The sequence below is a fragment of the Diadema setosum genome, chromosome 1 (genome assembly GCF_964275005.1).
Source record: "Diadema setosum chromosome 1, eeDiaSeto1, whole genome shotgun sequence".
NCBI lineage: Eukaryota > Metazoa > Echinodermata > Echinoidea > Diadematoida > Diadematidae > Diadema > Diadema setosum.
In genome coordinates, this window is record NC_092685.1 from 4,532,709 (window position 1) to 4,546,267 (window position 13,559).

Below are 13,559 nucleotides of genomic sequence, written 5' to 3' on the forward strand. Positions count from 1 at the left end.
TGCTTTTGAACTTGAACCCCAAATGGGGTGATTAAAGCAAAACTTTCTACTTAATTTCAACTTTCAATCATTGACCCCGAGTCTGCAAAAGATGAAAAATATATTCTTCAAAAATCCCTTAAAATTTCCGAATCCCTAAATCTAAATCTAATCATCTGTTTCTTGTGTCGAATTAGAGTAAATTGTGTAGGCCCTATCAACTTTTTCTGCAAGTTTGATCATTCAAATCCGTTCACAACTTTCTGAGTTATTTTGCACGAAGGTGGTGCACAAACTGTAAACAAACCAACTCCGATGGCGGAGCTCTAGGTAATATGATGGATTGGCGCCTGTACTGTTGACGGCGCCGACCCGCACTTAAAGTCGAGTCCGTCGGACCATGATGGACCTACAACAAAGTCCATGGTCCTACAACAAAGTCTGTGGTCGACATAGAGCTGTATTTAAATAGAGCTCTATGGTGGTCGAATACCGTGGGGGCGGAGCGTAGCCATACTTGTGAAGAAACGCGACTGGACTGAAAGGTGTGCTGTTTAGTGAGCTGAGAAGCCGAAAAAAATCTGATCGTCTAGCGTCATCCTTTGGACTCGCCGACACCATACCAAGGCCAGGGGGCTACCCGAACCTGCCTAGCGCCTGTGATGATTGTGCTGTGAGCAGACGACATCACACTACAGTGGATCCTCTGGGCTCTGCATGTACAGGAAACTTTTCTGAACTACAAGTGTACACATGTACACTCTGTATCTTGGTGTTCAAACAGGTTTTTCTCCTGTTGGCCTGTATCGTCAATTGGGAAATGGATTTACAAACCAAGGGTTCCATGAATGTGCCTCTGTTTGGTTGTAAGTGTTCGATTTTTTTTTTTTTTTTTTTTTCTGGGGCCCGTTGCATAAAACTCCAACCGGATTTTTTTCCGGTTGAAATCACAAAATTCCGGTTGGAAGCTCCCAACCAGAGTTTTTATGCAACGGATTTTACATTCTTAGATTAGCAACCTTAAAAAATTCTGGTTGGGCAAATCCCAACCAGAATTTTCTAAGGTTGCTAAAAAAGTTTTATGCAACGGGACCCTGATCGTTCTGAAAGTTGTAGCCAGCAAGCACGGCAGTTCTCTAACCAGTTAGAATCTAACGGTTAGACATATCGCTGTGCACATATGTTGTACGTATAATAATGCTGTGTATCGCTATCGTCTTTCCAAAACTGACTAACAGGTTAGATCTACTCAGCCTCGGCGGCGGATCTCGTGATTCGATCTAAATACTAATAGGCCTAGGCCCATATGCGTTAATTTGTGTTGGATAATATGCCCCCTGTTAAACCCACAAATGTAAAAACGCCCACAAATGTAAAAACACCCACAAATGTAAAAATACATCGCCCACAAATGTAGAAAATCGACCACAAATGTAAAAATTTAACATTGCCCACAAATGTAGAAAACGCCCACTAATGTAGAAATGATTTCAAACGTCGCCCACAAATGTAAAAATGACAAGTAGATTCCCCATTCTACTATAGTACGTTGATATAGGCCTAAATAGACTCACTTCTTTAGGATAGCAGTGCACTTCTTGTAAAATAATATTTACGTGTTCGAGTGCGTTTGTGTGGGTGGTGGGAGAGTTCAGCGGGGGAGATGGATGTGTGTGCGTGTGTCTGTCTGTGTGTTACGGTGTGCTGCGTGTCACACATTTCCGGCGGGCAGCTGCGCCTCCGGGCAAGTTACGCGGGCTTGTTGCGAGTACGAGCAGTACAATTTCTGCGGATGGACAAAGATGTTAATGAGTTCCGTACTTGCGTTTTACCTGCTAGACGCGTGCCACTTACCTGCCATTTGCATGCCGGCCTGCCATGGAGTATCGTTGCATGTACTACTGTGATAACATGCTTGTCTTCTGTCTGTTTGTGTGTACGTGTGTGTGTGTGTGTGTGTATGTATGTTTTCCTGCAAGTTTCTGTTTCTGGGCGGCGGGTGAGGACTGCATGACTTATCTGCAAAGGAATCCCTCTCGAAGTAATTTGAAATGGCTGAAAGTCATACAGAATGTCTATCATACTCTCAACTAAACCAGCAGAGAGGCAGTAACTGGACCCTCAACATGCACGCAGATGGCCAGCGACACTGGCAAATCAGACTTGCGTGCGCATCTCCGGGTACTAGTGCGGGTCAACACCACTGCGGGGAGCTCCGGAGGAAAAAAACAAAACAAAACAAAACAAAACAAAAAACCTCCCCGCAAGTCAACCTGCAGGATGAGACACGATGTGACAAGGCCTTTAATAGTTTTAGAGCTCCAGTCCCCGTATATGTCGCTCGTGACTGAAAACGGATCGGCTTCGACAGGTCTCACGGAATACATGTATGCAATTAAGTTGCGCGCGTCTAGTAGCAGAAGACGCATGAAATAAGGGTCTACATAAACGCACACTTAGTAGAAATACGTCAACCACAATGTAAAAAAATTTTACATTTGTGGTTGATGTTTGAATTTTTTACTACATTAGTGGGCGTTTTTTACATTTGTGGGCGCTGTCGTTTTTACATTTGTGGTTGAAAATTTTTACATTTGTGGGCGGTGTTTTTTACATTTGTGGGCGATTTTTACATTTGTGGGCGATGTATTTTTACATTTGTGGGCGTTTTTACATTTGTGGGTTCAACACCCCCTCACGCGATCTCGCCCCTTGCTAGTTAGTAGATGCTACCTTGATACCTTGTCCTTGATGTAGTAATCCCTTGAAGCAGCTACATGAAGCTGTACTGGGATGAATATCCCATCCCCATTCCTTTTCACCCCGCAATTATGTCTAACCTATAGAATCTAGTCTAGACAGTCTGTGTAGCCATAGCGCGATGTTAACTTTGTGGCTGTCCTGGGCTGGCACTCCTAGAGTCCTGGGTTTTACGTATTTTTAGGGATTAAATTCCAATTCAGCACAACCCCTAACCTGCTAACCCTTAGTATTTATACTGCGACCAGCCCCATACGCATAGCGTAATGGGGCTGCAGACTGTAGCATTCAGAATCATGATTGGGTAGTATCACGGACAAATATCAACTTAGAATCGAAAAATTTCTTCAATTTGAAGACTTTAATACCAGTGAAGTTGAAGTATTGAAAACAGGGTTCGTGCAGCGTTTGGTTCTGTCAATTGTCCCTTTCTGTTCGAATTGATGACTTAATGTGACTCGGTCGAGAGAAACCTGGGAGAGCTACACTGAATTGACGACCAGCACATGCGCACACAGACATCTTATCCAGTCAATTGACAATGGATTGGAAATTTCATAAAAATTGTGTGGTCAACCTACTTTTTGACGGCCGTTCCGTTTCTGGCCTTTTTGGGGCCCCCAAATGTCGGGAAAGACGAATTTCAGCCCTTCAGGCTGAAATTCATCTCTAAGGGAGAGCCGCCGGAGGTGGGGCCAAAGGCCCCGGCCCCGCGGCTCTAAATATAAGCACCAATATACTAATTTATATGACGCAAAACCGGTATTCTGTAATTTCCCCCCCCTAACCCCGTAGCGCAACGTTCCTGGCCTTTGGTCGCAGTTACCCTAACTAACCAACCCCGGCCCGGGGCGCTCCTTCACAGTTATACTGTGGGATAACTATACACAGCCCAGTCACTGTATAAATATCGTCTGGTCGGGCTAACTGTGAGAGTTTGGGCTGGTCGCAGTTTCCCTAACCCTAAGTCATCCTAACCCTATATCACTGTGTACAAGGAGCACCCCGGGGTTACCCTAGCCCAAGTCTTACCCTAACTGCGACCAGCCCAAACGTGTAAGCAGCGCCCCGGGGTTACCCTATAAGGCCTAACTGCGACCAGCAGCCCCATACGCATGCGTATGGGGCTGCTGGTAGCTGGTCGCAGTTACCCTAAGGCCTAACCCTAAATTCTAACCCTGTTATAGCGTTAAAGGCCACCTAAATTTGATCATGTTAAAATTACTTTGAATACACATTACTTTTTTTATTTTCAATTTTAGCAGAGGTGAATTACATATGACTGTGCTGAAGTCAGAAACCTAGTAGAACGAGACATGAAACTCGTCACACTGACGAGTTAGGTGATACGCCTGGGGTCATCAGATGTCGGTCATCTGTGATCGACAAAGAAAAGAATGTGATATAGGCACCTTGAAGTTATATTGAGTGTGCATGCAAAACGGTTTCTCTAACCACTCGGCCACGGGACATCCACGGAAACGGTAAGGCCGAAAAAAAAATGTATAGATATTACAGGGGGAAAAAGTCAATGCCCACTCAACAATCGTGGCCGCGTGAACATGTATTGCATTGCTAGAAGGAAATGCGGCCTTGTAACGACTGAGGGGTCGCTGTGCCATTTCTGGCAATTTCGGAAAAATACGTCCCGCAGACATAAAACCTATAATCGGCTGATTTTGATACCTTGCCTTTAATCACAATTTTCAGTGTGATGACGTCATCAAAGTACAAAACAATGACATGGACTTGAAAGACAATTGCTCAAAGTACAACACCTCCGTTGTCGTCATTACATACTATTTGACAGAGTCAGGATGCAACATTCTGCAGCAGTCGAAGCAATGTGGTCTCCAACACAAAACAGAGGGATATTGTGTGTGTGTGTGTGTGTGTGTGTGTATAGGTGCGTTTATATACGAACGTAATTTCTACATGGACGAATGTGTAATACACCATTGAAGAAAAAAAAAAGTAAAAAAGCTAGGTATTTTGTTTCGTGATCTTGTGGGGTTCGAACCCGCACGAGTGCAACCTCATGTCTCTGAGACGGCGCCTTTAACCACTCGGCCATACGTCTCGACGAGAAAATATGAGGAACGTAAAGTTATGTATGTGAAAGATGAATCAGGAATCGATTCGTCCACATTCCATTCTCATTTTCAGTTTTAAACTGCAAAATTGTCAACCTCATGAGAAGATTTCAAAGAACAAAATGCATGATTACTGCAGCTTATTGTCTCAGCTACAACATACTTAAATTTCAGAGGAAATGAAGCAAAATCAGCTGAGATAAAGGTGCTTAAACGTTGTCAAGTCAATGGATGGTTTAAAAAAAAATCACCTCCCATAGACATAACATGTAAACTTGTCTGATTTTGAGTCTTTACCTTTAATCACAATTTCTAGTATGATGACGTCATCATATTTCAAAACTATGACATGGACTTGAAAGGCAAATGTTTAAAGTACAACATATGTGAATTTGGGATAATATTGAGCTTAAACAACAGAGATACGAGCAAATGAATGTCAGAAACAGTACCTCAAAAAAATCAATTCCACTTTTTTTATTCAAAATGACGATATGATCACGTCATCGCGTATTCCTGGCAATACTGATACTTGGAATGTTACTTACAATTCATATACTTTTGTAATATGCAATAGAAATATAGGGTCAACGGACGATTTAAAGAGCTATGGCGAAATAAACAAAGACATGTTTTTTCACTATATTTGCAGAAAGACGCGCACGCGGAATTTCAACTTTGACGCCAGTGCATTCCTTTGTTATAGGTCGTAATCGATCGGAAATCAATGGATATTATTACTCAAAGTATCAGGAATCCAAATCAGTCAAAAAAATTGCATTTTCATGTTGCTTACGGGCTCTGCGCGCGAAATTGCGCGGACGGACGCGCACGCGAGAAAATGTTTGAAACGCTTAAAATTGTCTGAAACTTCGAGATTTCCCATTGGGAAGCCGTTTTGAGCCTTTTAAAATTTTGACGCGCACTTACGCGCGCGTAATGATGACCTGTGTAACTAGCGTTAAAAAGTAAGATAGAGCGTGACCTGAACTTCATGTCCACTGAAAATGATACAGAAATGACATCTAGTTATGAAGTTATGATCGATCATGTGACAAGGTCCGAAAATCACAAAATGGCGCCTAGATGACGTCATAGATATGTAACTGTCATGAAAACCTTATTGTGGCTAGATTTTGTCATGAGACATGTTGACTGAAAATGTCATGTTATTTCGTAATGTCATTCTTGAGATATTGACGACACAAAATTGTCCAGAAAGAAAGAAGAATAAAAAAAAATAAAGAGAGATTTTGACAATCACAATAGGTGATACGCTGATAGCGTATCACCTAATAATTTAGCCCCCTAAAACTCTGTAGCGGTACCTGTACCCAGGATCGATACAGTTCCCGAATGCTTGACGTTCAGGCTGGTCGCAGTGAGTTACTATCAAATATACTGTGCACTAGTACCCGGTACCATACGGAGAGTGCGTTGATTGCAGCCCAGACGCTAGCACGACCAGATGCGGTACGACTTCTGTACAGCAACAGGGCTGTAATTAGTTACCATACCCAGACGCTTACTTTTTGTTGCTGTGAATTCCACACTCAGGGGATGAAATTTTGAGCAAAAATAATGCTAGTTTTTCACAAAGCCCTGAAAATTATGAATTTTGCAAAATTATGTGAACTTTGAAAACATATGGCGCTTTAATGGCCCTGTTGTTTGTTGTTGTAAGCCCCTGGCCCCACCCCCCCCCCTTTTTTTTTTGTTTTGTTTTGTTTTGTTTTTGTTTGCTTGTCGGCTGATTAACCCCGGAAGTGGTAGGATTATGGTTAGGGCTTTTCTTCTTCTTTTTTCTTTGCTTATCAGCTGATTAAACCTGGAAGTAGCACCAGAAATATAAACTGCCTCCACCCCACTTTTAAAAAAGCAGCGCCGGCCCTAGTATACACTGTACTATGACAGAGCTTATGCTAATCTACAGAAACAAATTTTTAAATATGAAAAAAAATTGACATGTAGCTATGATTACACTTACAGATGGCACATTCCAACTAAAGGGGTTTGACACCATACATAAGTGCCTGGATACAGCTCTGCAGAATGGATATCGCTTGATAGGTGAGTGGTAATTTGGATTTTATTCTTTGCATTACAAAATGCCAAAAGGAGACTCTTGCCAAAACTGAAATTGGTTTTGCAGAGCTGCCAACTAGTGTGCTATGTTAATGATAATGATGTCAAAGTCTACATCTGATGTTAATTTTCTTTCCCTCTACCCTCTATCTTTTTGTGCTGATGCAATGATATTTCCACCCTTTGTGTAATATTGCACTTTATACTCTCAATGTATAACATAGATACTGCTGCAGTGTATAAGAATGAAGAAGACATTGGGATTTGCCTGAAAGAATTGCTTCCAAAGTACAGTCTGACGCGGGCAGATGTCTTCATAACAAGTAAGCTTGGTAAGTGACAAGGTAATTGACTAAGCCTTTTTGGAGGTGTTGATGCAAGGACACAAGTGATTGCTAGTCAAGAAGACTAGAATACCAGTACAACATTGGCAAGACTATGTATGGGAAGTGAGAGCAAGAATCCCATACATTTTTTTTTTTAATCTCTACAAGAATTGCCAATAACTGCAATTATTCAGTTTTGCGATATTTATACATATTTTAAAGAACAATTTGATGTCAAAATATGAAAACAGTCATTGAAAAAAGACACAAGAAAGACATGAATTAATTTCATTCAGAAGCATCGTAATGTGGTTTCACAGTTTCAGAAATTTGTTGAATTGCGAAATGTATTCTCTTGAATTTGAACCAAGATCCTGCAGATCAAGGTCCAGGAGCCTACGAAGCATGCACAGAGTCCCTGAAGAGACTACAACTGGACTATCTGGACCTGTACCTCATCCACTGGCCAGGGACCAAGAAGTTGAAGGCAGATGATCCCAAAAATGCTGAGATGAGAAGAGAGAGCTGGAAAGCTCTTGAAAGAGCTCATAGGGAAGGTAGTAAAATTGTGATTATGAAATATCATATATCATATATATATATTGCATGTATATGTAGGGATACACTGTATGTGTATGAATTGTAAAATATGATTATGATTAATTTTGTGTCTATAGATCGTATAAGTATTGGTAGTCATTATGACAGTGGCTTCATGTAAGTATGAAATGATCAGTCAGAAGTGAGAAAACTAAAGGTCTTATCTTGAACTAGATCTTTTAGTAATCCTGCCATCATTCAGTTGACTGAAATAAGCCGATTTCTCCAGTGCAGGATAGTAATTGTCACTCCATGTCATTTTTTTTTTTGTGTGTGTATGTGTTCTTGGGAAAGGTAATTTGTCTGTTATCCTGGAAGCCCTTAAGAGCCTATATGTTATTGCTTGTTTAACGTTATCTTGTAGGGAAATGCAAGCAGATTGGAATTTCAAACTACCTTGTCCACCACATGGAAGAATTATTCACATATGCAGAAGTCAAGCCTGCTGTAAATCAGGTGTGTTTGAGTTATGAATGAAAAGTTGTTCTGCTGTATGTACATTGTATTTGTCCAGATGTTAGCATCATGATTGTTTATTCCTATTCTAAATGAGGGCAAATGGTGAGTATAAATGGTTCTTAAGCTCACGTTGTATAATGAGCATGTTGTAATCATATTACAAGAGATTAGATGTGAACGACCTTCTTTGTAACTCCCAAATTTGTTTGTTTTTCTAGAGACATCAATATGTTACACAAGACAAAATGTTAAAAGGCAGACATGAGATTTAAATTTGCTTCATCAGAAAGAAGGCAGTTGAGATGCTTTAGAAGTGTTCATACGTGAGATGACTGTCTCTCAATATTTATCATTCCAGTAACCTGGCAGTAACGAGGTTGTTTGTTTAAGCACACAAGTTCAGTTTTAGCCACCTGTGTTCATTTTTTTTTTTCACTGTTTTACCAAACTGGAATAGAAATATGTCAATCCGTACTTCTGGTATACACAAATGAGAAATTACCTTCTCTTTTACTTTTTGGTCTGTACTCAAGGAGAGACTCTGACTATGGAAATGATAATCTTGATGTCTTTTTTATATTGAGGTTGTATAGCATAACATTCTACATATCGTCGCTGGGGCGACAAGACCTCGTATCTCAAAAATGTCAAATGTTCAGGAGAGCCAAAAAACATGGCGGCCAAAGCACTATACTGAATGGGATAGCCGTTCCTTTGACATGCCGTGGTAGCTTCATTTTTGGGGAAAGACAGCTGGGATTTGGACAGGACATCACTTAACCGATTATTTGACCACTAATGCAAAAAAGTCATTTTCACCAAAATTTGAGATACAAGGTCTTGTCACCCCAGCGACGATATGATTGACTGATCTGGATGACACTATTAAGCAATGTCAACTCCTACTGTTTGTTCGCGTGCATTTTGATTTTGTGAATTTCATGAGCACCAAGATTTACGAAATTGAAATGCACGCAAAAGTTCTTGTCTACACTACATGTATAGGCCTATGCATTGAACGCCAGTGGCAATGCACAAAAATTTCATGCCTCGAAAAAGGCTGTTGGCTCCAATTTACGAAAATTTCATGCTGCGAATATATCATGTTTTACAGTATTATAACTTGTGGCATTCCTTTCAGTGATGTGATATAGCAGGTTGATAAGGAAACCTATTAGGAGAAACATGAAAGAATATCTTCAGGTCATGAATTAGTTTATATACGATGTAATTGTTCACAAAGGGCTGGATTTTCCATTTTTCAATAAACTGAAAGTAACCACACGCAATACTCCTTGAAACCAGAAAACATTTGAACACATCATGGGGAAATACTTCTCAACCAGTTTATATTGCTTGTTGACACAAAGGAGAAAACAAAAATTCCCTGTAACTCATAGGACTGTGGGCAAAGGGGAGACACAGCGGGAATTTCAAAGAATTGTCATAATTTTGAATGATTTTACAGTGCACAGTATCATGTATACCATCGCTGCACACTTGCACTGGTCCAACGGTCCAGCAGAAAAAATAAAAAATAAAAAATGGGTGAGTGTGCAGCCCTGTGTATACCATATTTCCAGTATTTGATAATCATATTTACTCAATTGTAATAATTCAATGTGTCAGTGTGTTCAAATTTCTGTTACATACAGGAATCGTTTGGCTAATGATTGCACAAAATATTCAAGGGGTAAAACTTATGTGTGTCACACATGGACAACATCCAGAATTTGGGGTCTTGAATGCAATGACTCTCAAACTGAGAATGTGATATTCTTAACCTTTTAAAACCCGGCATTTATACACCTATGTATATACAGAGTGAGTACCATCCCTATTTGCTGAATGAAGATGTGGTATCATGGTGTCAGAAGAATGGCATACAGTTCCAGGCATACACATCTCTAGGGAAGGGAGAGGTAAATATTGTTCTTGACTGCAGCTTATGAAAGAACTCAAACATTACCTATACCCCCAGAGATAAAGAGAACAGTGTTAAAATGTCATTAAATAAATGAACACTTATTGATTCCTCAAGCCCTGTGTTGAACATAGAATGGAAAGCCTTCAGTCATATTTCACATGAATACTGTGTGTACAGATCTTTCATTGTTTGATTTCATTGGCCTGACTCTTATTCTAGCCTTAAATGTATTCTTGGGAATGATGTTGTAACAGTTACCACCATGTTTAGCACAATGTATGTCTTGAGGAGTCTGCATTTAACAATTCTAAGCTTCTTGTAAAGAGTACTGAATCCCATATTAAAATAATGTTTGATAAAGATCAGTATTGGTAAAACAAATGAAGTCAGCTCCCTGAGCTGACAAACTATCTTAGGTAAGGTTTAGTGTCATTCTTATTACAATGAGTATCAATGGAGATAGTTTCCCTGGAACCTTACAGCATTATGTATTATCTTACTCAATACAGCTTCTCAAGCACCCTCAGTTGGTGTCCATCGCAGAGAAAATGCAGCGGAAACCATGCCAAGTGGCCTTGAAATTTGCTATGCAGGATGGCATTGGTATGTCACAACAATTTGCATAATTCACTACACGTGTATAGGTTCCTAAATGATGGCATATGTATTGCTGGTGGATTAGGGATGAGCTATTAACATCTTTTAATGAATCCTTGTGCAAACTAAAGGTAGTTTACACACTCTGATCACTTAATTGACATGCTAATGAATTTCACTGCTTTCATTGGCATTCTGTTCCCAGACACTAGCTATTCAAATATTTATAAGATGACTTCAGGACACTCTACTGTCTTTATTTAAGCTTCATGACGCCACTCTTGTCAAGACTGGCAAAAGTATCAGATCAGTGAAGCAGCATGGAGTTAACAACCTCTGACATGCAGGTGAACTGTACATTTTTAGGTCACATGCAACATCTACCATAAACATGTTCTTGCTGTTATAAAATGAATGCGATAACAAACTACCTAAATTCTTTGTCTCCCCTTTATTTTGTGCTGCAGTCATAATCACTACTTTGAGATAAATCAAATTGACCTTTAGTCATTCCATTGTTTGATATCATATTCTCTCTCTCTCTCTCTCTCTCTCCACCAATTCTTTATCACAGGAGTCTTACCAATGTCATCCAAGCCAGAGCACATCATTGATAACTGTGGCGTGTGGGGCTGGTCACTGTCTGAGGAGGATATGAGAACACTACGAAGCTTGAAGATCTACCACAGATATGCCTGGGATCCCACACCTATCGTTTAGCGTTATTGTTTGGTTTTATCCTCCCCCTCTGCATATGCTATAATAATTTGAGAAAAATTAGACATGTCTCAAGTATATTCTACAAACATAGCAAACATAATACTCAGAGTATTGTTACTTTTTAACCGTAGCCTTCTAAAATGTGATTCCAATTTGTGATTCCAATTTAAGAATCAGATTTTCAAGATTCAAGACATTTCAAAAATATCAATTGTGTGTAAAAAGTACAGAAATTTGCCTTCCACTGGCATGCAAGATACAAATACACATAATATCATGATATAAAGCTACTCTTCACAGTTTGTAGAATGTAGAGTAAAACAAGAAAGAAAATGTTAAAGTGTAGTTAAAACAATAGTTGGAAGACCACCTTTTGATCACGAAGCAACAGAATGGTGATATGCGGCTACCCAACTATATCTTGAATGCACTGTACAGTGGACTCCCGTTATAACGAAGTCCTCGGGACCGGCAGTTTTCTTTCGTTATAACGAAATTTCGTTATAACCGAATGAATAAACAATAAAAATGCATAGAGTTGATAATGTTGCGGCCCTAAATTTTATTTCGTTGTAACCGGAATTTCGTTATAACCGTGTTCGTTATAACGGGAGTGCACTGTACTTCATTATACATGTATGCATAACAATGCATAATCAGCCAGTGCAGTTTTATTTCTCCAAGACCAAAGGTCATGATGGAATAGAATTGCATGAGAGCTAATTATGCATTTGCAGTGTATATTGGTTAACAAATAACAGTGCATGAAGGAGCATGACTGTACTGTTTGTTATAATGACAAACATTTTGACCTATAACATACCATACTGGTACGATGTATTTGTTTAACACAGGATTTTTTGTGCAAGAGTCAAAAAGTATAGTTAATGACTGTGAACTATAGAGAATCGACTTAACAACTGAATTTTTTTTTTTTTCCTGCATAAGTCAGAATTTGTACTTTGTATGTTTTATATTATATGAATAGTTCATAATCTTGAATGCACTGTACTAGATTACAGGGGCGGATCCAGGAATTCCGTGAAAATTACAAAATTAAAGGGGAGTGCGCACATACCTCTCCCCATTTTTTTCTTTTTATTTCTTTTGTTTTGACAAAAAATAGGGGGGGGGGCGCACACCCGGTGCGCTCCTCCATGGATCCGCCACAGAGACTATATGCTTGACGAATGCCTAAATAGCTCAAATGCAGTTTCATTTCACCGAGGCCTTTAGTTGGATAGTGGCAAAAATACACCATGTAATAATCTTGGAGCGCACTCAATCATGTTCACTGTGTAATATTTTATAATCAAGTACAAATCAAGCCATAGCAGCATTCATAGATCTTCAGCATGAGAGTGGATCACATGCATTAAATACTACCATCCTATGCTCATATAGGTAGATGCAAAATTGATGAAAAAACATTGAACAGAAAAAATGTCTGTTGAGAAGTTTGGACAAGATGTGAAAGAGAAACAAGTACAATTTCACTTAAAAATCACTTTGTCTTGCTGATATGATATCTTGTAAAAAATTATATCTTGGCTTGAAATTGTACCAAGATAAATTCTATATCAATTTGTTACAGCTTGTATTACCATTGAGCAATTACAATACATGCATTATCTCTGAAGCCTCCCCATTTACAAGTGTACTATGCGTTGTGGATGTCCCAGCATTAAATTACATACAATGGTCTGAAGTCATTTTTTCCCCTTACATTCACTTGTTGTCATAGATGTGAAAAGGAAATCATCTGATGTACTATGGAATAAATTGTTCATCAAAGAAATGAATAGTATTGGGTTGTGATCATTGATTCACCGCAGTAGACTGCACATTTGTAATGTTCAATAGATGCACATTATTTTGTGCATTAAGCATGCAGTGAAATAAAAGTGTTAATATTTAGCTTTGAGTCAACACAAATGCATGATTATTACTTCATCAAGAAGAAATCAATTTATCAACTACAGTCATGAATGTGTCCAATACATTGCATAGTGA

The 13,559-nt window shown here is 39.4% G+C and overlaps 1 protein-coding gene across 1 annotated transcript; it reads left to right on the plus strand.

The window, feature by feature from the left end:
• Positions 1-419: 419 nt before the first annotated feature.
• Positions 420-13,344, plus strand: LOC140246786 (glyoxal reductase-like). The gene is made up of 8 exons (XM_072326122.1): positions 420-845; positions 6,822-6,902; positions 7,142-7,249; positions 7,615-7,800; positions 8,208-8,299; positions 10,126-10,224; positions 10,739-10,832; positions 11,401-13,344. The coding sequence occupies exons 1-8, from the start codon at positions 800-802 to the stop codon at positions 11,544-11,546; spliced, it is 852 nt and encodes a 283-aa protein (XP_072182223.1). The 5' UTR covers positions 420-799; the 3' UTR covers positions 11,547-13,344.
• The last annotated feature ends 215 nt before the right edge of the window (positions 13,345-13,559 follow it).